The sequence below is a fragment of the Mustela erminea genome, chromosome 3 (genome assembly GCF_009829155.1).
Source record: "Mustela erminea isolate mMusErm1 chromosome 3, mMusErm1.Pri, whole genome shotgun sequence".
In the NCBI taxonomy this organism is placed as follows: Eukaryota; Metazoa; Chordata; class Mammalia; order Carnivora; family Mustelidae; genus Mustela; species Mustela erminea.
This window is the reverse complement of record NC_045616.1, coordinates 27,049,695-27,075,366: the sequence shown is the minus strand read 5'-3', so window position 1 is coordinate 27,075,366 and position 25,672 is coordinate 27,049,695. Positions and strand designations below refer to the sequence as shown.

The window sequence follows — 25,672 nt, the reverse complement described above, 5'->3', positions numbered from 1 at the left end:
AGTACTGTTAAGTACTGACAATCCCAGCCATTAATATTATTTAACACACCACTCACAATCTTTAACGAGAACAAAGAACAGTGTGTCTCATGTTATAAGCAGGACCTTCATAGATACTGTTACTTCTATAGGCTTTTCTGGCGATTTTGCCAAGTTCCAACTGTACATCCCTCTTCACGAGTGCACCCCCCCCACACCTCCAAGAAGTAAGATCTTGTTCTTCACTTCAGTTGCATTTTAAAGGAACACCTTTGTAAGAACCCAAACTGCCATTATACCACTTCTTCATTTGTGAATGAAACTCAAAGCTCTAAGGACCTAAGCTCTAGGATGTGGGGTAGTCGTGGGCACAGCATAGGGCTTCTGTGCGACACTCTGACATCACACACCTTCATTAAAATATTACCCTGTTGTCAAGGGTAGTTGAAAACAGAAATTTTCAATTACTCCTCAGCACTGGATGGCTAGGAAGAAATACATGTGAATAACTTAAAAGCACCAAAGTGGGGGAGCCTGGGTGGCTCAGTCGGTTTAGCGTCTGCCTTCGGCTCAGGTCATGATTCCGGAGTCCTAGGATCGAGCCCTCTGTCAGGTATCTGGGATCAAGCCCCTGCCTGACGGGGAGTCTCCTTCTCCCTCTCTCTCTGTTCCTCTCCCTGCTCATGTTCTCTCTCACTCACTCTCTCCCCCTCTCAAATAGATAAATAAAATTAAAAAAAAAAAAAAAGGAAGAAAAAAAAGCACCCAAGTGGGAGGTGGGGAATAAGAAAGGATGAAAATATTTTACAGAAGTTGGGACATCTGGGTGGCTCAGTTGGTTAAGCTGCTGTTGGCTCAGGTCCTAATTCCAGGGTCCTGAGACCGAGTCCCACACTGGGCTCCTTGCTTAGTGGGGAACCTCCTTCTCTCTCTGCCTCTGTCTGCCACTCTGCCAGCGTGTGCGCACGCGCGCTCTCTCTCTCTGACAAATAAATAAATAAAATCTTTTAAAAAAAAAGAAAATATTTTACAGAAGACAATTTTCATCTTTGTAAATATCGATGATTATATAAGTGAGAATAATGACGAGAAAACCGCTTTACGAAGTAAAACTGACTTAATGATAATGCTAAGATCTTGAACAGAAACCTGTTCTAAACTTCACCTTTCCCGTTCTGACCACTCACAATGCCAGTAGGTTACGATTTGTAGTGCTCTGCAATTTTGCTGAGATAAAGCAAGAGGGAGCCCCTCTCTGGTAAGTGAACTTTTGAAAACAGGAGACTTGAATCTCAGTTCAGTTTCACTTACTCTGTTGCTCTCAGCTCAATTCTGCCTATCCTACACTTCTCACAGAGTGACTGAAACATTATAACACACTTTAGCTTTCTTACTATGTTGCCAAAATACTCATCATCTTTCAGTGTCTGGAACATCTTTTTTTTTCCCTAAGATTTTATTTATTTGACAGAAGAGAGCATGAGCAGGGGGGAAGACAAAGGGAGACGGACAAGCAGGCTCCCTGCTGAGCAGGGACACCCCCCACCCCTCCCCCCCACACCCCACCTCATGTGGGACTCAATCCCAAGGCCCTTGGGATCATGACCTGAACCGAAGGCAGACGCTTACCTGATTGAGACACCCAGGTGTCCTGGAAACATCATCTTTGAAGTTACTGGCAAAGTTTTCAATGAGCACAGTTAAATATTCAAATTTTAATTTTTATACTCAAAATAGGAAAGAAAAAAAATTGAGTGTTTTCCAGTTGTTAGGAGACTCAGACAATGACAACAGAGACAGGAATACTTGAGAGCACCACAGTCCATAAGTAGTACACTATAAACCACATGTATATCTTATAATAATTTAAAATATATATTTAATATTTAAATTTTGTAGTAGCCACAAGAAAAAAATATAAAGAAACAAGTAAATATATTTTGTTTCACCCAATAAATACAAAATATTACTTCAAATATGACTTTAAAATAGGACTTCAAAAATAAAAACTATTGAGATATCTTACATTCTTTTTTGTACTAAGTTTTTGGAATCTGTGTTTATTGTGTAGAACGTCTTGATTCAGATCAGCCACATTTCAAATGTGCAAATGTTCTTTAGCTACATGTGACTAGTGGTTTCCATGATAAATAGCAAAATTCCTTTCATAGGTAAAATCACAGATCGTGAGATTTCAGATGCCATCACAGATGAATTTTCTCATACTTAGGGATCAATGAAGAAAAAGGAAATCCAGTATTCTCTTGGAGCTGTTCATTCAAAAGGAAGAATCTTACCATACATTATTTTGCATCAAGAACCTGGACCATTTCATTTTGCTAAAAGAATGTGGAACACTATTTTTTCCGCTTTTTGTGATGTTTGTGTACCAAAATTTATTTAACAAATGCTTTTTTTATTTGACAAAAGCATATACAAAGGTGGATAGAAGGAAACGGTAATGAAGAGATTTTAAAAAACAGTTTAGTCATTTTAGTTGTGACTGTAAAATGAAAAAGGAAAGTATTTTGCAAAAATGCAGCAAAGATATGTCTCTTCAACAAATCTACTAACCACCAAGGTTTCCAAAGATATGGATTTCAACAATCATGATTAAGAAAAAGAACCAGAAGAAATGATAAACTGGAACATATTTTATAAACACACACACACACACACACACACACACACACACACACATAACCTGTATATATAAATTAGAGATATATGTGAAATCTGAAGATTTTACAGTGCTTAAAAGATGATTTATGTTTCAGGTTCATGTGTAACAATTCATGGCCCATTCATCAGTTAAGAATACTGTTTGAAGGATGCTGCTGCCCATTTTAAAAAGAGGAAACTAAGACTTTGACTTTGAGTTTGCTATGTTGAAATTCCAATCAAAATTCTAGTGATGTTGTCTTCCACTATTCTCCTTATTTGAATTTCCGTAAATTGTTCATTAAAAAAATCTTAAAATTATAAAAACACTAAAAATGGACCACTGGATTCAAATAACAAATGGTGATTACCATTTTTCTCATGAAAAATTGAGAGTTAATGTGGTCAAAAAGATCAGACTAACCCCTACACAAACATCCAGCAGATTTGGCGGGCGGCGGGGGGATAAAGCAAAGAGAATTTCTCAAGCGAAAAAGCACAATATTAAAACTTAAAAGTTGGGGCGCCTGGGTGGCTCAGTGGGTTAAGCCTCTGCCTTCAGCTCAGGTCATGGTCTCAGGGTCCGGGGATCAAGTTCCGCATTGGACTCCCAGTCAGCAAGGAGCCTGCTTCCCCCCTCTCTCACCCTGCCTCTCTGCCTACTTGTGATATCTCTCTCTGTCAAATAAATACATCTTTATTTATTTATTTTTTTAAAAAGATTTATTTATTTACTTATTTGATAGCAGAGATCACAAGTAGGCAGAGAGGCAGGCAGAGAGAGAGGAGGAAGTGGGCTCCCCGCTGAGCAGAGAACCTGATGCGGGGCTCGATCCCAGGACCCTGGGATCATGACCTGAACCAAAGGCAGAGGCTTTAACCCACTGAGCCACTCAGGCGCCCCTATAGGAAAAAAAAAAAAAAAAAACCTTAAAAGTCAAAGGATAGACTTCTAGTTCTATTATGATGGAAGAGATACACTTTTCACACTTCTTCCTACCAAATACAACTCACGCATTATACTGGACATTATATCTAAGGGTGAGGGAAGAAATGAAATCTGCAGCACCTAATGAATGACACAGTGGTGAGTTTTTCTGTTTCCTGGGTTTTCCTTTTGCCTCATGTATCTTGACTTGGAGCAGAAAAAGCCAGAAGCCAGGCAATACCAAGAGAGGCAGACAGGTCAAGCCCCGATAAGAGCCCGTTTCCTCTAGCGAAAAGACTGGAAAAGAGACAGCCTACCTAGCAAGGCAGAAAACCTTAAGACACTGACCACTCTACTCAACACAAGCACCACAGAAAAGACTGTTGGTCCACTGCCACTCAAGCTGGGGGGTGCTGGGGTGGTTTAGTCGGAAGCCAAAGCCCAGTAGGAAGCCCAGCTTTCCACCCTCATGAAGCTGCAACAAGGCACTCAATCCTGGGGTGGTATCGGAGATGTCAAGTAGGGAGCCAAGAAGCCAAGACTCTCATCGCCTGCCCAAGCCGGTAATGTGCTCTATCCAAGGGTCAGTGGATACACACTGGGGAGCCAGAACTCCTGTCCTCTTAGCAGTCATGAAGGACACCCCGCCCAGCCCAGAAGTCACGACGGCCAAATGGGGAATCTGGTCTTTACCTAGCCGAAAGAAGCCAGAGTCCTCCAGTTCCCACCTTCTCTGGAATGAGCAGTGTCATTAGAAAAGCAACTAACCCAGGAGTTTTTAATATGTTTTTTTAAGATTTTATTTTTGTGTCAGAGAGAGAGGGAGAGAGAGCACAAGAAGGGGGAGGAGCAGAGGAAGAGGGAGAAGCAGGCTCCCTGACGAGTAGGGAAGCCCAGTGTGGGACTCGATCCCAAGTTGCTGAGATCGTAACCTGAGCCAAAGACAGATGCTTAACCAACTGAGCCACCCAGGAGCCCCAAGACAGGAGGTTTAAAGAAGAGCCGGAGTTCGTAACATAATGCAAAAATGTCCAGGAATCAAGGGAAACCATTCATCATATCAAAACCAGGAAGATCTCAAACTGAATGAAAAAGACAATCAATAGATGCCAACACTGAGAAGACAAAGATGTTAGAACTATCTGATAGTGACTGTAGAGAAGCTTTGGTAACAATGTTTCAGTGTGTAATTATGAACATATCTGAAACAAAAGAAACAATATGAAAACTCAACAAAGAAACATAAAGGGGAGCACCTGGGTGGCTCAGTCATTAAGCGTCTGCCTTCGGCTCAGGTCATGGTCCCAGGGGCCTGGGGTCAAGCCCTGTGTCGGGCTCCCTGCTCAACTAGCAGTCGGCTTCTCGCCCTCCCTCTGCCCTATCCACTGCTTCGTGCATGCTCTGTCAAATAAATAAATAAAATCTTAAAAAAAAAAAAAGAAAAAAGAAATATAAAGGGTCAGCAAAGAAATAAAAGCTATAAAGAAAAATCGGTGGGAATTTTAGAACTGAAAAATACAGTGACCAAAATAAAAAGCCCCGTGGACCAGGTTCAATAGCAGGATGGAAGGAGCGGAGGAAAAAGACAGCCAACGGAAAGACAGAAAAAACATCAGTGACCTTATCTGACCAATGGAGAGAAAAAGTCTGAAACAAAACCACAGAGAAGACCAGGTCTCTGTGGGACCAGAGCAAAAAGCCATGTCTTCCTATTATCACAGTCGTGGAGGGAGAGGAGAGAGCAGGAAGGGGAAAGAAAGAAGAGAACTCCAAGCAAGAAAAACCCAAAGCAATATGCACGGAAGCACACCATAATTAAGCTTCCAATGACAAAGACAAAATCTTGAAAACAAACATCTTTAAACAGCCTCTTAATTAGAGAGGGGAAACAATAATATGACCGGGGAATTTTTTTTTTTTTTTTTTAGAAGGCACAGAAACCAGAAGGGAGCAGCACAATAGTTTCCAAGTGCTAATGGGAAAAAAAAAAAAAAAAAGAAAAAGAAAAAGGCTGTCAACCTAGCATCCCGTATCTAGAGTGATCAGACTTGAAACATCCCAAGGTCCTTGTCATGTTCAGGAGGAGACTAAAGAAAACAGGTAACTTGAACAAGAACAGATACAAACTAACAGAGGAGAGAAAATGGAAAGAGAAAAAGGTGGGGTTGGGGGGTGGGGAATCTGCCACCAATCCAATAGCAGGCAAGAAAAGCAAAAACTCAGGAAGAGAGGGGCCAAGAGAAAGCAGGGATGGTTGCCCTTAGCTCTATCATAGGAGCAATCACAGAAATGGAAGTGGGACATTTTAACACACCTTTCTTCTTAGAGATCAGCAAGCCAAGTCTGATTGATTAGCGTGCTTAGCAAACTTCATATAGCTCACTTATATAGAACTTCTAGCTCACTGCCTCAAGAATTAGTAAGGACATACTGTCAAGCCCATAGCGTCAATTTTAATAAATGCTCCGTGTACTACTGGCCGAGTTAAAAAAAACAAAAACAAAAACACCAAAACTCTGGTCCACGGCAGACTCCTGGCTCAACAGAACAGTATACCGTTTTGCATGATTTTAAAAACACATGAGGGGCAGGCTAGCTAGGTAGTCAGGTCTTCTGAAGACTGCAGTCTGCATGAACACCAGCTGGGCAAATGTCTTCTTCCAGTGAATTTTAAGGCTTTTTTTTTTTTTTAAGCTTAGATCATCCTCAATCACGATTTCTACGAGCCACTTCACTCTACCTCCCAACACTTCCTGTATATATATATATTTAAAGACTTTATTTATTTGAGAGAGCGAGCATGAGTGGGGAAGAGGCGGGGGGAGGGAGAAGCAGAATTCCCGCTGAGCAGGGCGCCCCGACATAGAGCTCGATGCCAGGACTTGAGCCGAAGTCAGACGCTTAACTGACTGAACCACCCAGCTGCCCCTCCCTGTGTATTTAACTGTGGTTCCCTCCTTAGGAAAAAGAGGAAAACATAAGCCTCTGCTGTTCTCAAGGAAGTGACCTACGATGTGGGTCCCTTTCTCAGAAACATAAATCTCTCAGTATTGCAACAGATGCAACACGGTCTGAATGCAAACTTCCCACAGACCATGGCTGTCTAAAAACCAAGCCAGCTAGCAATTTCACGTTGCTACGGAAGAACAGAGAAGGATCCGCCTAGGAAGCCAGCCTCGGAGAAGGAAATGGAACCACCAATGAACCTCAACCTCGCCCACACTTTGTTTTCCTTTTCTGGAAGAGTATGGATGGATCTTCATCTCCGACATACTGATATTTTGCCAATGTGTCTAAGCTTTGGTGGGTTTCCATCATTCCTGATGCTCTGCACCTTGTCTCCGTTAAAAGCTCCCAGCCCCCAAGCTTGGGGAAATGGTCAACTATTTTCCTTTGATTATCCCCTCCTCTACTTGGGTAGTTTCCCCTCTTCTTTCTTTCTAGGACTCCAGGATGTTAGATCTGGATAGATCCGCAGCGTCTTTTCTTTTGATGGAGAGATTTTGTAGCTGTACTTTTGGGAGCGGCTTCCCAAATGGAGGGCAGCTATGTAATAGTGCCAGTGGGAGGACACAACAAATCCCAAGAACTCCTCTGTGTCCCCGACCGCTCGACTTATAATTTCCTAGTGTCATCTTTTGGATGGAAGGCTTTGGGGCAGCTCTCTAGATTTATTAAACCAATTCTGCGGACATGTTTTGTGTTGTGAATTATCTCTATGCTGACAAGCCAGTGGTTCAGTTCATCTCAGTCTTTTTTGTTCTTCAAAGGCCTGGTGATCCCTGGTTGTCAGATCTCCCTGAAGAAAGCAGTGGGGGGCGGGGCGTGTGTGGGTTTTCCTCTGTGGCTCTGTCGGACCTCCTTCCATGTGGAACAACAGTGTGGGCGGAGCGTGCAATGTGGTCAGCTGTCCTCCCGGCTCCGTTGGCAGAGACAGCGTTGTGAACTGGGGGCCCTACTATCTATACGAGAGCCTTAGCTCTCCATGGTCATTCTACTTAATATCTCGGTGTATTGTTTTGTTTTGCACAGAAAAGTCTTTGAAAATATTTTTGGTTCAGTCACCAACATCAAGCTGCCTATATTCTATAGAGAACAAGTGGCTGGGCCACCTGTCCCATCTGTACACTCTAAATGGCCCCACTGATTCTCAGTTGCACCTGCTGATTCTGAATCCAGAATTCTCCAGCAAAGCCACGGGCAGGTAGCCTCCTGCCTCTACCACAGGCTCTCAGGGCTGCTGCTTTCTGCTCTCTGCTGTGTCCATTCACGCACCAGAAGAAAATTCCATCATCTCGAAAGTTGTTAAAGATTTTTTGTCCTCTGATAATCCATTTCCCCCCTGCCTATCCATGCATGGACCTGTGGAGGTTCATTCCTTGTGGAGTTTTTGTACTTTTATTTCAGAGGGGGTCTCAAGAAAAACGGGAAGTCATCTCAAAGCAGGATGTATTCTGGGATGGCTCGGCTGGTTAGGAATCTGCTTCACGTCATGATCCCAGAGGTCTCGGGATTGAGCCCTGCAATGGGCTCCTTGCTCGGCAGGAAGCTTGCTTCTCTCTCTCCCTCTGCCTGCCACTACCCCTGCTTGTGCTCTCTCTCTCTATCAAATAAATAAAATCCTAAAAAAAAAACAAAAAACAAAAAACAAAAACCAAGCAGGATGTATTCTATAAACCATGCCCGAGGGCCAAATCACTTTGGGACCCCCCGCCCATGTAATATATTCTTCTTAAGATGTGGGTTTCTCTGCAGATGACTTAACAGGGAAAACAGATGTATGCTGACAGTTTTCACAGGATTCTACATATTCAAGTTACAGATTTAAAAAATAACCAATCAAAATAAAAACAAAACAAAACAGAAACAAAAAATAAAAAAATCACCAATCAAAGGAGTCGAGGGGCAGTTAATTAAATTGTGACCGTTTATGATTATACGGCCTTTTCTTTTATGATTATTAATAAATATATCCTTACGTGAAACTATGTCCAGGCTGAGACATTAGGAAATCCACAATGCAGAATGAAAAGAGCCTCTAGGGAGTTAGGAAACTAAAATTTCAGTCCAGCCTTTAACTGATGGACTCCAGGGAGAGAGGCATGTTTTGTAACCACACCAGAGCTCAGTTTTTCCTTCGCTAAAATAGAAGATCAGTGTGGGCAACCTTAGGGAATGCTGTCACACTCCCCCGTGGTCCTGAAGGTACTAGCCGATCTTTGGACAAGGGGCACAGTTGTTTTCTGTGGCCCTCTCAAGTGCTAGTCTGCCTGTTCTATTGTTGGGAAACTGAGGCCAGAAGGATAATCCTGAGCATAAGGGGCAAGAGGCAGACTGGACTAGAAAACATTCTTTTTTTTTTTTTTTTTTTAAATAAGATTTTATTTATTTATTTGACAGACAGAGATCACAAGTAGGCAGAGAGAGCGGGGGAAGCAGGCTCCCTGCTGAGCAGAGAGCCTGATGCGGGGCTTCATCTTAGGACCCTGGGATCAGAGGCTTTAACCCACTGAGCCACCCAGGCGCCCCATGGAGTAGAAAACATTCTAACGTCACCGGGAGCTTTAGGTGCTACGGCAGTGGGGTGTGAACACCTTCTCAGTTTTACAGGCCAGAACAGGGCCCTCCTGTCCAGCGCATGCCGAGACTGTTTTACTCCTACAGAGACTTGGACATCAAAAGGTATCCCAAACTGACATGCGACCCAGGGTTTTCGTCTCATTTGACATTGATAAAGCATTCCCACTCATCTTTGCAACAACTTCCATCCAACGCCCACTGCCCGCAAATGGAATCAGGAAGAGAAGGGAGACGAGAGAGCTCCTTAGACCTCCTCGGGGACCCGAGCGACAAGAAAATGAATATTAAATGCATGACAGGAAGCAAGCCCTCTCGGTCCCCAACCGCATCTTTCAAGCCCTATTTCTGAGAATAGAAAATTCTAAGCTCAATTTGAGAGTCATTGTAAACTCCTCTCTGTGCCAGATGATTTTATCTGCATATTTACATCCAAAGTACAAACTTAAACTGTTTACACTGAGGGGTAATGGAAGTCATGTGTCAAATTCAGTGGGACGAAAAAGAGGAGCACGCTTCACAGCGAAAGCCTGAAGATATACAATATCTGTGGAAAATGTGGCCTATAAGCATGCATTGTTTACCTATTTCGTTTAATTACAGAGAACATGAATTCTTACCCTTTGCATACAACATCTAAAGTCTCGTGGTTTTTTGGGTTTGGTTTTGCCCGACAGTGTTGCCAGGATCTCTGGAAGTCTCACAGCCCCGTATACACAGCCTCAAAAACGCCGCCACACACGGTCCTGTCATCTGTGGCCCTGTCTCCTTTCATCTCCCACTTCCAGAGAGACACATGGAAGGGTCTATCCACAGCGCCCCAAAGCAGCACAAGAACAGTACAGACAACCCTCCTCAGATGCTCGCCAGCCCTTCAGCGCGTCAGCTTTCCTTGCTGAATGCTGTCAAGACAGGAAGACTAGACAAGGCCACCAAGAGACTCCTGGCATCTTTGTACTGGGAGAGAGTCGTCTGAATTTACCACCGAGTACAAGCCTGCGGGGCCAGCTTCTCCACAACTTCTAACAGAGAGCGATTCAGGCACAACCGCCCAGAAGGTCTGTCACGCGCACCGTGTGCTGGCTTCCCAGAGCCAACAGTGACCGGGCTACACAGCATCAATTCTGGCGTGAAAGCTTAAAGGGGTTGCGTGGTATTATTCGTGGAAAGCACAGTATGAGCTGCTGTTTCTGCAACATCACATGTCTCAGAGGGAGAGATCATCATGGCTAAGCCGTAATCCTTGGGTGAGGTCCAGCTCTTCTCTTCCTCATCCCCTCCGCCACACTCACTGGGTCATTCTCACACATCTCTCTCAGGGGATCAGTGTCGTGGCTGAGCACCCGGCCTGAGCCATCCCAGCACCTGCCCTCTGTGGTGCTCTGCGGATCAACTAGGACATAGAATATTCATACTAAGCCTCTGCCCTTTGTATTTTATTTTTTTAAAGATTTTTTTTTTCATTTATTCATTTGACAGAGATCACAGGAAGGCAGAGAGGCAGGCCGAGAGAGAGGAAAGGAAGCAGTCTCCCTGCTGAGCAGAGAGCCCAATGCGGGGCTCGATCCGAGGACCCTGGGATCATGACCCGAGCTGAAGGCAGAGGCTTTAACCACTGAGCCACCCAGGTGCCCCTGCCCTTTGTATTTTAAAGCCGAGAAACGAACAGGGGTGCCTGGGTGGCTCCATCAGTTAACCCTCTCCCTTCGGCTCAGGTCATGATCCCAGGGTCCTGGAATCGAGTCCCGCAGCAGGTTCCCTGCTCAGTGGGGAGCCTGCTTCTCCCTCTGCTTGCCACTGCCCCTGCCTGTGTTCCCCTTGTGCTTGCTCTTTCTCTCTTTCCGTCAAATAAAGAAATAAAATCTTAAAAAAAAAAAAAAGCAAAACAGTGAAGATGACATTGTTCTAACCTTCCTTTTGCTTTTCCTTTTTACTCCAGACAAGTTGTTGTCTTATCCTCCAACTTCCGTAGTTCTGCTTGCTCCTCTCAGTGGCAGAAAAGAGCATGTGAACGCATTCTTTTAAAAGCACACATTCTAATTTTCAAGGTTGGTCCTTCATCAGAGGCAATTTTTATACTTCAATTCTCAACATGATTCCACAGATGGACTAGCCAGACCCAATGAAAATTCAGTTTCTCTATGTCCCCAGCAACCCAAACCCCATAGCTCGGCAAATGCTAGGAGAAAGCAACAATTCTTGGAGAGGAAACAAAACAAAGCAACAAAACAAAAACCCAAAGACACAGTAATGTGTACAGTTGAACTGAAAAAATGGACAGACCCTCTCTCCATTGGTTTTTATAGTGACACACAATTTTCACTTCCTCCATTCACATTATTACAAATAGAAGCTGATTAAAGCTAAAAGAACCAACAACATATTTATAATTTTAAGCCTTTCTTATTTTAATCGAGAATGTTTGACTGCTTGATGTACTTAGCATCTCACCATAAGTTGTGAGAATAAAATATTGAGATACAAGTTTACTTAAGCTACATTATATTAACTGAAGATCTAAACACATCTTACCTGTAAGTATGTTTCCAAACCTTGTCGCCGTTGTTCCAAGACCTTTGGGACCCAGTTCCTAACATGTTTAGAAGGGATTTCTGGAGTTTTTATACATTTCTTCAGCTATAAAGACAGAAACAGGGAAAAAAAATGTCTCAGCTATAAACACATTCTTTGAGGGGGGAAGGCCAATAAAAGAAAATGAACCACTACTATCTCCAATAAAAAGACAGAAGAAAATGTAATTATATTTAAATTTTGTTAAAAAGTTCTCAGCAGCGCCTGGGTGGCTCAATTGGTTGAGGGTCTGACTCCTGGTTTCAGCTCAGGTTGATCTCTGGATCCAGGGATCAAGCTCTGTGTCATGCTCCCTGCTCAGCAGAGCCTGCCGGAGAGTCTCTTTCTCTCTCAAATAAAATAAAATAAAATAAATCTTTAAAAAAATTATTTAGCTATCCTAAATGTTCTGGTTTCAGAATAAGAGTTTGGGGTTTCTGGTAGTAGTTATGGTTGGGTATCATCTAGTATTTTACACTAGAATTATTTTTTTCTGAAAAATTTTATGTTCAGTAAATGCAAAAAAAAAAAAAAAAGTTTAGTGAGTGCATCAATATGGAAGTAAAGTAGTTTAGAATTTCCAAAATCAATTAATAGAAAGAAATTTTGCTCAGAAGAAATACTTTTCTGATGAAAAGACTTTCTACATATTAGTTCATGTAAAAAGTCAAATAAACTGCAATGTAACCATCCTGCTGGAAATGCCATGCAAACTAGACCACACCATTTGGAAAGTTTCTCAAAAGTCTGGAACAGAATGAACTTTAGCTTTTTTAAAAGAGAAAGACTGATGCTTCCAATGCTCCTAAGAATTAGGTCCAAAATCTGTTCAAGAAAAATCATGGTTCTCCGCTAAGCCTTTCTGGGCAGCAGTCTGAAGGAACCACATAAAAAAGGAAAATTCTTTTGGGACTTGAGTTAGAGCTGCCTGTGGTAGGCACAGCCTGTCTACGACATTGACACCCTAATCTGTGAATGTTACTTTATTTTACAAGGCCAGCCACTTCGCAGAGGTAATTAAATTAGGGGTCTTAAAATGGAGTGACTCTCCTAGATGATCCAGGTGGGCTCAGTGTAATAGTAAAATTCCTTGTAAGGGGGAAGCAGGAGGGTCAGAGTCAGGGAGAGTCTGGAAGATGCTACATGGCTGGCTTCCACCCAGAGGAAGGGTCCAGAGCCCAGGTGATCTCTAGAAGCTGGAAAGGAAGGGGAACGAATGCTTCCCTTCAGTCTTGTGATGCCTTGATTTTAGCCCAGTGAAACTCATTTCAGACTTTTGACCTCAAGAAGGATAAACATCCTAACTTTTGTATCAACATGGACAGGACTGGAGGAGATTATGCTGAGTGAAATAAGTCAAGCAGAGACAGTCAATCATCATATGGTTTCACTTATTTGTGGAGCGTAAGGAATAACACGGAGGACATAGAGAGATGGAGAGGAGAAGGGAGTTGAGGGAAATTGGAAGGGGGGAGATGAACCATGAAAGACTATGGACTCTGAAAAACAATCTGAGGGTTTTGAAGGGGCGGGGGTGGAAGGTTGGGTGAGCCTGGTGGTGGGTATTATGGAGGGCACGTAGTGCATGGAGCACTGGGTGTGGTACATAAACAATGAATTCTGGTACACTGAAAAGAAATTTTAAAAATTAAAAATTAAAAAAAAAGAAAGAAGAGTAGAAAAGTAAATCTGTCTTGTTTTAAGCCACTAAGATTATGTTAATATGTTACAGCAGCAATATTGAAACTGATACACTAAAGCAGAATGAAGTTTAATGTTCTAATTAAAAACTTGGAAAACTTACTGAGACTGTAGTGAGAAGCCAGAGCTGATTAAGAATATACAGATTAGCGGGGCGCCTGGGTGGCTCAGTGGGTTAAGCCTCTGCCTTCAGCTCAGGTCATGGTCTCAGGGTCCTGGGATGGAGCCCCACATAGGGTTGTCTGCTCAGCAGGGAGCCTGTTCCCCGCCCCCCCCCCCCTGCCTGCCTCTCTGCCTACTTGTGATCTCTCTTTAAAAAAAAAAAAAAAAAAAAAAAGAATATACAGATTAGGGATGCCTGAGTGGCTCAGTCAGTTAAGCCATTGTCTTCAGCTCAGGTCATTGGGATGGAGTCCCATATCAGGCTTTCGGCTGAGCAGGGAGCCTGCTTCTCTCTCTGTCTGCCTCTGCCTGTCTCTCTGTCTGCTTGTGTTTGCTCTCTCTCTCACACACATGCATAAATAAATAAAATCTTATTTAAAAAGAAAAGAAAAGAAAACCTTAAAAAAAAAGAATATATAGCTTATGACCTGCTGAGGGAGGGGCACAAGCCCTAAGAATCTGAGCTCCCACAATGGGGAAATGAACCCCACAGGCTTATTTTGACTAAAGGTACAGTTTCATTATACCCACAGAAGGGACACAGAGTCACAAGATTTATTACAGGTCCCAGAAGCAAGGGAGGGGTACTGGTATTTGGACTTTCTGTTTTATGTACCTGAATTTAATTCTGATAGACTTCCAAAAAAGAAAGGAAAAAAAAAAAGGCAAAAAGCCAAAGGTAATGGGACATAAAAGAATGAAAGCAAAGGGGCAGAGAAGAAGTAATTACCAGGAGATTAAGAACTTTCTACAAGACAGAAAGCAGGAGTATGTCAATGAAGAAAACAGAGAGGAGGAAGCCCCTGGCCAGGCCACCTCAAGAAAGGAATCGCAAAGAGTGGAGACCCTTGTCTTCTCAGCAGACTTGAGAGATTTGTGCTTGGGACTGGTGTAAGAGGAGGGCAGAGCCAAGAACTGGGATGACACAACATCATGGTTTGTGCCAATGGACACTCTACCATTACCCTCCATAAGCAAGGGGCTAGCAACCAGGCTGCATCTCTAGTACTCATACCCCTACCCCATAAAAAAGGGGCAGTGTCCCTCAGGAAAACGAATGAAAGATATGGGCAGAATGATGGCATCCCATTCTACTCCTCCTGCCGTGGGGACCCCACTCTAACAGCTGGCTCTCTCACTCCCTATGATGACGCCCCTCCAGCTGACACACCCCACAGAGAGACCAGGCAAGCATACCCAAGGCAGAGGTACCAGTGACAAACACCAAGAATAATTCCTCTAGTTGGATGGGCAACTGAGGCTAGCTATTTCAGCAAAGACAGCACTACAAAGAAGAAAGAATAAGAAAAACAAGTGGAACAATGAACTCCAAAGAAAACAACAGAGGAGATCTTTGATATCTACTTAGTACCTGCAGGGAGATTTGAGAAGATATTGCTTCTTTTTTTTTTTTTTGCTATTACAAAAAAAAAAAAAAAATAATAAGGAGTTGTTTTTTTTTAGAAAATTAAAAAAACATGAGACGGACGTAGTAGAACATACAATCATGGACGTCTCTCAAACTGTACAACAAAAGAGAGTGAGAGCAAAGTTAGGTGAAAAGAAAAACTCCATGAGGATTAATCCAGGAAGTTTAATTTAAAAAAAATCAATAAGCATTCCATAAAGGAGAAAAGAAATTCTCAAAGAAATGATGGAAGAATTATGTGACTTCATACAGATCTTCAGATTAAGAACCCACTGGGGCACCTTGACCTTCTACGGCTTCTTCTATACAAAGGACGCTGAGGCTGTAACTCCCAAAAACAGCTGAAAGCAATGAAGAAAAAGAAGAGGATCAGGACTCAAAGCTCTGCCCCATCCGTGTGAGGAAGGGAATCGCCAGACAGCAGATTTGGAGAGGGGACTTTCTGGGAGAAGGTTGCTTCCATGCAGTAGATAATACGGGGAAGACGAATGATCAAGGAGATAATCCTCTATTAGAAAAGATCAGTTCCGGGGGGAGCAAGAGCCCTTGAAGGCAGTCATGGAGCAGAAGACACTGAGCCTCTCCTCCATGTCAGTCCAGTGCTAAAGACACTCCTGGTGCGTGTGGGGCTCACATACCAGGAAAAGACGAGAAACAATACACGAGGTAATAAAACAGGGTGGGCGCAGATAGTAACAGAAAGGGGTGGCAACGGAGGGACTGTGTGAGGTGGGAATGTCTGAGGAGTGATGGGAATCACGCAGGTGGGGAGCCAGGCAAGGACCTGGCGAAGGAACGTTACAGCAGATGGAGCAATGGGAAGCAGGGGCCAAGCCTGGTATTCGGGACACAGCCAGGAGGAGACGGGTTCAGGGAGGCGGCAGCACTGCACACTGTAGGGCCTTGGAGGCTATGTAGGAAATTGTGTTCATTTTGTATGGGAAGCTTAGTCAATGTCTTCAACAAGGGAATGACCTCATAGAAATTTACTTTAAGGAGGTCATGCTAGATTACATAAGCAAGATGCACTGTAAGAGGGCAGAAGTCAATGTGGGGAGACCGATCAGAAGCTTCTGCTGAAGAAATCCAGGCAAAAGACCAGGGTGATTTAGGCTATCTATGCTATCTATGGTCCTGACAGTGGAAATAGGACAAGTAGAGGCTGTAGCGGGTAGGGAGAAAGAAAAGATGCTCAGAACAAAGAAAAGAAAAAAGAAGAGGAAAAGAAAAAAAAAAAAAGAAGGAAAGACAGAAAGAAAAGAAAAAAAGAAAATGGCCCTTCATCCTGACAGAAATGCAGAAACAAGGTTGGAGGGAAGCAGCTACATTATAACCAGAAGGATGCAAGGCAGGTGCAAAGGTTAAAAAAGAAAAAAAAGGAGCTTGGAACATGGATACTGCGGAATTACTACATCAACTTGACCTGCCTGCTTTTAGTTTTGTTGCTGTATGAGAATCATCTCTCACTTGTTTAAGAAACCTAGTCAACTTTCTGTTATATCCAACCAAAAATTATCTTGGCATAAAGGAATCCATTGTTTGCTTCTGGTGATTTTAACAGGAGGCCCACCGGGCACTCAAATAGAGATAACTGGTAGGCAGGTAGATAAAAAACAAGACAGATTTATTTTTCTACTCTTCTTTTTTATTTTTTTTTAATTTTTAATTTTTAAAATTTCTTTTCAGTGTACCAGAATTCATTGTTTATGCACCACACCCAGTGCTCCATGCACTACGTGCCCTCCATAATACCCACCATCAAGCTCACCCAACCTCCTACTCCCCCATCCCTTCAAAACCCTCAGATTGTTTTTCAGAGTCCATAGTCTTTCATGGTTCATAGATCTGGGCACTGGATCTCTAAGTGGAATCCAGAACCATGGAACTAGATGACAGTGTGAATTTCTCCATTGGCACAGACAGAAAAAAAATTATAGCAATGGCAGAATACAAGAACAGCCCCCCAGACCCCTGTTTCTTGGTCCATGTGCTACAGTATCCCTTCCCTTGGGTTCAGACAGCATCTGTGAATGTGGTGGGGGATAGTCACTCCCTTGAGCAGGTTACCTTTTATGAGATGCAGTCCTAGCAGACCTCAGGCTTTGCCATGTTATAGCCCCATGGCTTTGACTTGGGAGTCGCCTCAAAGAGCTAAGAGCTACCCCTGGCCAATAGTCAGCAAGCAAAAAGGGGCCTCAGTCCCACAACAGCAAGAAACAGAGTCTCCCCAAAATGAGCTTGGGAGAGGACCCTGAGCCCAGATGGGAACAAAGCCTTGACGACACCAGATGTCGGCATGATGAGGCCCTAAGCAGAGAACCCAGTAAACCTGTACTGCAGACTCCTGACTCAAAGAAACTCTGAGCAGATACAGTCATCTTGCTTTATGCTGCTGAGTGTGTGGTGATCTGTTCCACTCCAATGGGGCACTGATCCAAGGGCTGAGAGCCCCCAACGCCAAGGGGCAGGGTGGAAAAGCAGGCAGTCCCTCACGGAGCAGGGGTGGAAACCACAGGTTTGGGCAGCAAAGTGTTCCAAAAAGTGGGCACGGTCAGGCTGCACCCAGCGAGGGTAAAGAGCGAGTAAGAAGTGGGAAACCAGAGCCTCCTCTGTCAAGGAATTCTGCCAAGAAAGGAGAGTAATGGGGGCAACATGGGAGAGAAGTGTGGAGTCAAAGGTGGGGTTTTCTATTTTTTATTTTTTTTTTAAGATTTTATTTATTTGGCAGAGAGAGAGATCACAAGTAGGTAGAGAGGCAGACAGAGAGAGAGGGGGAAGCAGACTCCCTGCTGAGCCGAGCTGAAGGCAGAGGCTTTAAACCACTGAGCCACCCAGGCGCCCCTCAAAGGTGGGTTTTATTGTGTTAAATAGAAAATCCTATGCCATGTTCATTTACTGATGAGACTGATCCAATATTGAGGCAAGAGGGGAAGGGGGGGAGGAGGGACAGAGGAGAGAGAAACAATTTATGACTGTCTGTAAGGAAATAAATACTTATCTCACCTCTCTACCATTTGAGGTATTTCTCAAACAGGAACAAAGCCCAAAATGCTCAATTATTCTGTGGTAATAAGCTTATTCTGTTCCAGGTTAAAGCTAAAAGAAACTGCCTTTAGAACTACTGAATCAGGACATGGCTTACATTGTAAAATAGAAAATCAACTCCATTATCTGTCTCTCCCTCTCTCTCTCTCTTTTTTTTAAAAAAAATCTTGAAGATACAGTCCTGAAACACTTTTCCTTTTTATTTACGTCAGGAGTGTGCAGGAAACCGATCATCGTAGCTGCGGGGACCTGTGACAGCATTTGTAGGTGAGTAATGAATGGCTTTAGATGAGGAGAGACAAACCCAAGACAATATGTTTCCAGCAGGGCTCAGCTGCTCATAAGATAAATACTCGTCTGCCACTCCCTCCGATGATTTACTGTTTTGGCCAGGCTGCGTCCGGCCACGTGGCCTTTCTGGTCCACAATGACAGTCCTCACATTCCACAATATAGCAAGCCGTCGCCTTCACGTGGGGCGATCACTCCCTTTCCTTTGTATTTTTTGGGTTTTCTTTTTCTTTTTTTTTTTTTTTTAGGTGAAGATTTTATATATTTATTTATTTTCAAGTCATCTCTACACCCGGTGTGGGGCTTGAACTCACAACCCGGGGATCAAGAGCTGTCAGCTCCACAGACTGAGCTGGTCAGCCAGGCGTCCCTTTCTTTCTTTTTCATACCATTAGAAGAGAATACACAGAACTTACTCCACGCAGACATGCCATTTACACACTGGTGATAGTGACCGTTTTCTTTCTTTCTTATTTTTTTTTAAGATTTTATTTATTTATTCATTTGACAGAGAGAGAGAGAGAGAAAGAGAGTGCATGAGTGTTGGGGAGGAGCAGAAGAACCGGGAGCGCAAAGGAATCTCAAGCAGACTCCTTGCTGAGCTCCAAGCCGGTCGTGTGGCTGGATCCCAGGACCTGAGATCATGATCTGAGCCAAAACCAAGAGTGGGATGCTCAATGGACTGGGCCACCCAGGCGCACCAATAGTGACCATTTTCCAGAAAGGAACACAGATACTTTCCAGAGCACCTGAATAAAAAGATGGAAATGGAACAAAAAAGGGAAGAGGGGGGAGCCTTTAGGGTAAAAGTCAATCTTTCACTCCACCTTGGCCTCCCTCTGCCCCTAGAGTTCCCTCTAGAAACACAAGCCATGGTGTCAGGCTCCTGGTTTAACCCCATAAGGCAGCTCTGGGGTTCCTCTGAAATGTGTACTTCGTTAATTCGAATACAAGAATGTAACATTTTATTCAAGCCAAAAGGAGGCAGTCACAAGAAAGAAGGCAGTTTATTTAGAAATGAACCAGCTCCCTATTTCCATGAGACCTCCAGGCTTGGAGCTGAGAGCCAACAGCCGGGGAGGCACAGACTGAGCAGCTGGCCCTGCCGGCGAGGCTGGTGTCCCCACTCTCGTGATTGTAGGCTTAGGGAGCTAAAGGAGGTTGAGCTGTTCTCAAGGACCGCCACTCCAACTGCCTGTCTCTAGGGGATGTGGGCAGAGGTCGCAGGGGCACAGGGGAAGCACGTGCAAGCTGAAGGCTCTCCATGTCACCAGGATTTTCACCCCAATTATTCCTCCAGTAATTCATAAATATGCATAATATCCTCCAAACATCCCATTTGACAAATACTGCCCAATAAGAGCCCAACATTAGCAGGCAGTGAGGAAGATACAAAAGATAAGATGTGGTTCCTTTTATAAAAAATGAGTCTTCTAGTTGGACAAGACTTAGGGACAACCAAGTTTTAATGACCTCTTTGCCACACGGCATAGCAAAGGCAGAAAAAGTGATTTTCATACACTGGAGTGAATAGGGGAGACTGGCTTGGTGGCCATTGCTGCCTTCTTATGAGAAAGTGAGAAATAAGGTCGACCAGAAAACAAGATTGTGGTTGACACAATAATGGCTCTCCCCAAAGATGTCCACTCCGGGTCCTCGGAACCTGACACCGTGTCACAGTATGTGGTGGAAGGGTGGGATTAAATCAAGCCTCTTGAGATGGAGACATTATCTGGGATTATGCAGGTACGGCCAAGGTAACCTCAAGGGAGAGGCTGAAGTGTCCCCGTCAGAGAGGGGAGATGTGAGGACGGGACAGAAGAAGACAGAAACAGAACCTGCAGGGGACTGACTGCTGGCTTTCGAGACGGAAGAGGCCACAAACCGCAGACTGAGCAGCTTCCAGAAGCTGGAAAAGGCAGGGAAACAATTCTCTTCCAGAGCCTCCCAGGAGGAACTAATTAGGAAACTAATATAGAGAGTCTAAGATTACTGGCCTTGAGGGTCAAGGTCCATGATATGGTTGACAACACAGACCCACTGCAATGTATTTGGGAATGAAGAAGGAAAGAATGAAGAATGGAATGAAATGGTGCTTTAGGGAAAGGGTGAATCAGAAGACAAGGATCAGAAACAGAGCAATGCTTATAAAATGGTAAGACATTGGCTTGGGAGGGCAGAGGAGAAAGGGATAAGTTAAACGGTGCATAGTATACAAATTTTGAGGACTCAGCGGACTCAATCAATGGGACTTGATGACCCTGTGAATACGGGAGGTAAGAGAAAGGCGTGAGAGACACCTCAGGGTTTCAGACCTTGTGGCTTCAGTGCCTGTGATGGGGAGAGGGTGGGTGCGGAGGGTTGTTGAAGAGAAGCAACTAAAAATAGAACCACACAATAGGACCTGTCAGACTTCAAGAGGCACTGGGATGCCTCGTCATGTGGGATGCTGGTTGAACAGGCAGACAACTGGGCTTGGCTGGGTAATACCCAGAATCTGCACGTCCGTCAAGGCTGTGCTGATTCCGGGGGTTCAAAGCGCCTGCTATGAAACACACCCACCAGGAAAAGCTCAAAGAAAAAGGAATCAAATACTCCTCATAGCTCTGGATGACTGATGTGACCCAAAATCGCAGAGAGGGAGAACTGACCTAACAAATAGCATACCAATTTAAAGCTTTTGTAAATTAAAATAAATGTCATAGCCACGAGGTCCTGCATGAAAACTACTTTCAGCCAATGGCGAATGTTTTATTAACAAGCCACGCAAACTAATGGGCAAGAACAAATGAGACCGCCGCAGAAAGACAATTCCAAAAGAGGGCCGACAATGTCTAATCAACAACCTGAAGACCTACCAAGGAAAACAGCAGCAAGGCCACATACATAAATATAATTTCGGGGGTGGGGGAGGGTAATACTCAAACCTGGTAAGATTTTGTGATACTTTCAAATATGCCAGTTGCATTATAAATCTGCTATAACCATTTTGAAGCATCATTTGGCAATATACATCAGGGGCTATAAAAACTTGCAAACCCTTTAATAGAGAATGCTTCTTTTTATCATGGAGTGTGAGGAAACCATCCCGAGTACAGAAAAGATTAGATCTTATGAAGGCTATCAAGAATTGGAAATTTACCAGGGAGCCTGGATGGCTCAGTTGGTTAAGTGTCTAGCTTTGGCTCAGTCATCATCTCAGGGTCCTGGGATAGAGCCCCGCATCAGGCTCCCCACTTAGTGGGGAAGCCTGCTCTTCCCTCTGCCACTCCCCCTGCTTGTGCTCTCTTACTCTTACTCTCTCTCTCTCAAATAAATATCTTTTAAAAATGATTGAAAATGAACCAGGTGATGCATACAATCGCCTTTAGCTCATACAGTAACCCTATGAAGTTAGTACTGTCATTATTCCTATCCTACACATGCACTTAGGAAGACCATGCAATTTGCTCCAAGGACTTAAGATCCAGGAAGAGGTAAAGGCAGGCTCAGGAACATTCTGGCTCTAAAGAACTACACACTGAACTTCTGCACTAGAATTATCACCACGCCGGAACATGGTTAGCACAGAAGCATTTGCTTTACTAATAGAAAAGATTCAAGAAAAGAGGGGCATCTGGGTGGCTCAGTCAGCGGAGTAACTGACTGTTAATCTCAGAGTTGCAATTTTGAGCCTTAGGTTGGGTGCAGAGATTGCTTAAAAATAAAATCTTTTTTTTTTTCCTTGTGATGACTTTTAAAAATAAATTTTATAAACATACAATGTATTATTAGCCCCAGGGGTACAGGTCTGTGAATCGCCAGGTTTACACACTTCACAGCGCTCACCCCAGCATATACCCTCCCCAGTGTCCATAACCCCACCCCTCTCTCCCTCCCCCGGCCCCAGTAACCCTCAGTTTGTTTGGTGAGATTAAGAGTCTGTTATGGTTTGTCTCCCTCCTGATCCCATCTTGTTTTATTTATTCTTTTCCTCCCCCCAAACTCCCCATGTTGCCTATCCACTTCCTCATATCAGGGAGATCATATGATAGTTGTCTTTCTCCGATTGACTTATTTTGCTAAGCATGATACCCTCTAGTTCCATCCACGTCATCGCAAATGGCAAGATTTCATTTCTTTTGATGGCTGCATAGTATTCCATTGTGTATATATACCACATCTTCTTTATCCATTCATCTGTTGATGGACATCTAGGTTCTTTCCATAGTTTGGCTATTGTGGGCATTGCTGCTATAAATATTAGGGAGCACTTGGCCTTTCGGATCACTATGTTTGTATCTTTAGGGTAAATACCCAGTAGTGCAATTGCTGGGTCATAGGGTAGCTTTATTTTCAAATTTTGAGGAACCTCCATGCTGTTTTCCAGAGTGGTTGCACTAGCTTGCATTCCCACCAATAGTGTAGGAGGGTTCCCCTTTCTCTGCATCCTCGCCAGCATCTGTCATTCCCTGAGTTGTTAATTTTAGCCTTAAAAATAAAATCTTAAAATAAAATTTCAAGAAACAAAGGAAAAGAGGAATTATATATAGTAGGATAGTAGAAATATGTGTCAGTAACAATGGATAACTTCCCTGACCCCAAACTTTTTGCGAAGTTTAGGTTTATAGTCTAAAATTTATTGGAAAGGAAAAACAAAAAAACAAAAAACCACCTCTTGAATGTTTTCAACAAATAGAAAGAAATCCTAAGAAATGTGCAAACAACTGGGATATTATCTTTGTATTTTAATATCAACAATTATAAAAATTGGGGGGAAGTAATAATCATTTAGAACTTTCCTTAGACGACCACACGAACTGTGAAATGGGTTAACGGTCTTAGTTTCTGCCTCAAAATTAGTCTGACAAGAAGCCAGGAGGCACACTTGTCTGCCTCTAGAGAATGGAGAAGAGCTATGTGCCCATTATTCTAAAGATGCAAAGCGCTTGGTAAAGAACTCATGCATCATTTTCGAATTAACATGGGGACATAGGCCAAACACGCTTACCAAGTAAGAAATACAATGTAAAATGTCAGAAAGACCAGGACGCTGACCACCCAGCAAACTGCACAGACCGCCGAAAAGGGTGAGTATTTCCGGAAGATTAAATAAGAGATTTGACTGAATGTAAAAAGGAAATATACATATATAAAAATATAACATAAACATATAAAAATATAACACTTAAAACACATCACAAAATTCAAATATATAAACAGGGGCATCCAAATGGTCATAAAACAGTCAAACTATACAACATCATGGTAGCAAGCAGTAAAACCTGAGCAAATTTTTTGCTGATTTTCATCCGTAACACAGTTTTCCAGTCAAGGCTACAGAGTTCTGCTTTTTTCACATCCTGCCATGATTTATACTTAGCTATCTTCTATAGTCACCTTTAAGCCAGACCACATACAATTGCACTGGGGCAAGGAAAGGAGACATCTGGCAGCTGCTTTCTGTGCTACAATGTAGAAGTAACTAAACACATAACTACAACTCTGCCTTATGAAGCTATTTTTATCTCTACATCTTTGTTGGGATGTTTTATTTTTATTTTTATATTTTATGTTTTAATTTAATTTTATTTTTTCAGTGTTCCAGGACTCATTGTTTATGCACCACACTCAGTGCTCCATGTAATACGTGCCCTCCTTAATACCCACCACCAGGCTGTCAGGATGTTTTAAACATGCAAAATTGAGAAATTTGAGAATTTCTACTCTCAACTCTGGCAGGCCTACCTATATGATTACAGGAATAGCTAAAATTATTAACACGAACTGCAGAATTTGAGGGAAGAGTCTGAGACAACCTAGAAATTTTTTCTGACTCTGATTTTCTGAGAACTGCCTATCAATCTTGGGCAGAAAATAAAATCCCGTTAGAGAACAGGAGGAAGGACCCTGCAGGGGTGAGTGGCATGGGAGTCTCTGCTGCACAGTGGGCCTAATTGTCAGTCACCTGCTGTGCAGGGTGTGGAGTTGGTGGAGGAGTATCTGGTGGGGACCGCAAGGTTGTGTCAAGGTCATGGTGAGTTGGGAGGTGAGGAAGGGAGCCTGCCTTTGACAGGCCCCTTGGTCCATTCTTGGCTCTTGAAAGGCTGAGCAGGGGTTGCGGCTCTGGTTTTAATCTTAGTGTAGGAATTTAGTTCATGCAGTACCCTGCGGAAATCTCCCTAGAATCTGTTTCCTTGAAACACAAGCAAGCAAAAACAATCCCTCAAGAAGGCATGGAGACCCAGATTCCAAGTTTGCTCCTCTTTAAGACCCCCGGGTAGGAGTTTTATAAAGGCTAACGGCAACATCTGGTCTAAATCCATATCCACCTGCATTGTTTCTTTTGGAAGCAAAGCTGGATTTAACAAAATTTTAACGGAAGAATGACATGTATATTACCCCTTGCCATCATAAGAAAAAAGTATACAGAGGGAAAGAGTTTCACTAATTTCTCTGTAATATCCTGTTAAAGTTTATACTCAATATTCCACTCTCCTGACTTAAAGAAAAAAAAAAGTGGGAAATCTAATTTTTAAAGAAACACTAAGAAACTTTTAGTACAGAATAAGCACATTGTCATGTCATTTATGTGCTAACAGTTCCCAGAAACTTTAAGAGGTCTTCAATGAAATTAAAAGAATAGACTATCTTTCTTAACATATTTACTTAGTTTCTTCCCTTCTAACTTCTTACCTAATAAAGTGACAGAAGTGAAGAAAATGAATCAGGGCATACATTTACATGTGCGTGCACACACTTATACTTGTATATACATTCACGAGCTAGGTCCAGTTATCAAGATAATGTCAGCCCCTCAGTAATAATTCCTAACCTGCAAAACATTAAATTTTGGTAGAAAACAAAAAAATATTCACCCTTCTATTCTTTACTCTTTCTCCCCAAACTCAGCCACTCTTCCTGTATTCTTGTATCTTTTCTCTAAGACTTGTAACAATATGAATCCAAGAACTCGAACACCCATCTTGTCAAGTCTTGACAATGCAAAAGAATGATATATGAAAAAAATAAAAAAAGAAAAGAAAAGAAAAAAAAGAATGATATATGTTCTCCTTACACACGTTCACCAAAGAGTCCTTGAATACACGCGCCACACATGTTATCTTTTCCAGGAACGTGTAAGTGTCCATCGCTCTTAATAAATTTCTCCCCATACAATCACCATCTGCTTCCTTCTCTCCTTCTTGTAAAGCACATTGAGGTCTACTTGATGGAAAGAGTCAGGTCTGAGTCTGATTCTCTGTGAACCTCTCAAATTCCTGCAAAAGCTTGTAACTCTCATCGATTTATGTAAAAGATCTGAACAGAAAACCCACCTCCTCAGGAAGC

General features: G+C 43.0%; 1 protein-coding gene across 1 annotated transcript in view; it reads right to left on the bottom strand.

The window, feature by feature from the left end:
* Nucleotides 1–25,672, bottom strand: part of SNX24 (sorting nexin 24) — a 159,684-nt gene that overhangs the window by 46,771 nt on the left and 87,241 nt on the right. The window contains exon 3 of the mRNA XM_032335480.1: nucleotides 11,678–11,782. Coding sequence (XP_032191371.1) covers nucleotides 11,678–11,782 — 105 coding nt within the window. The remainder of the gene's footprint in view (nucleotides 1–11,677; nucleotides 11,783–25,672) is intronic.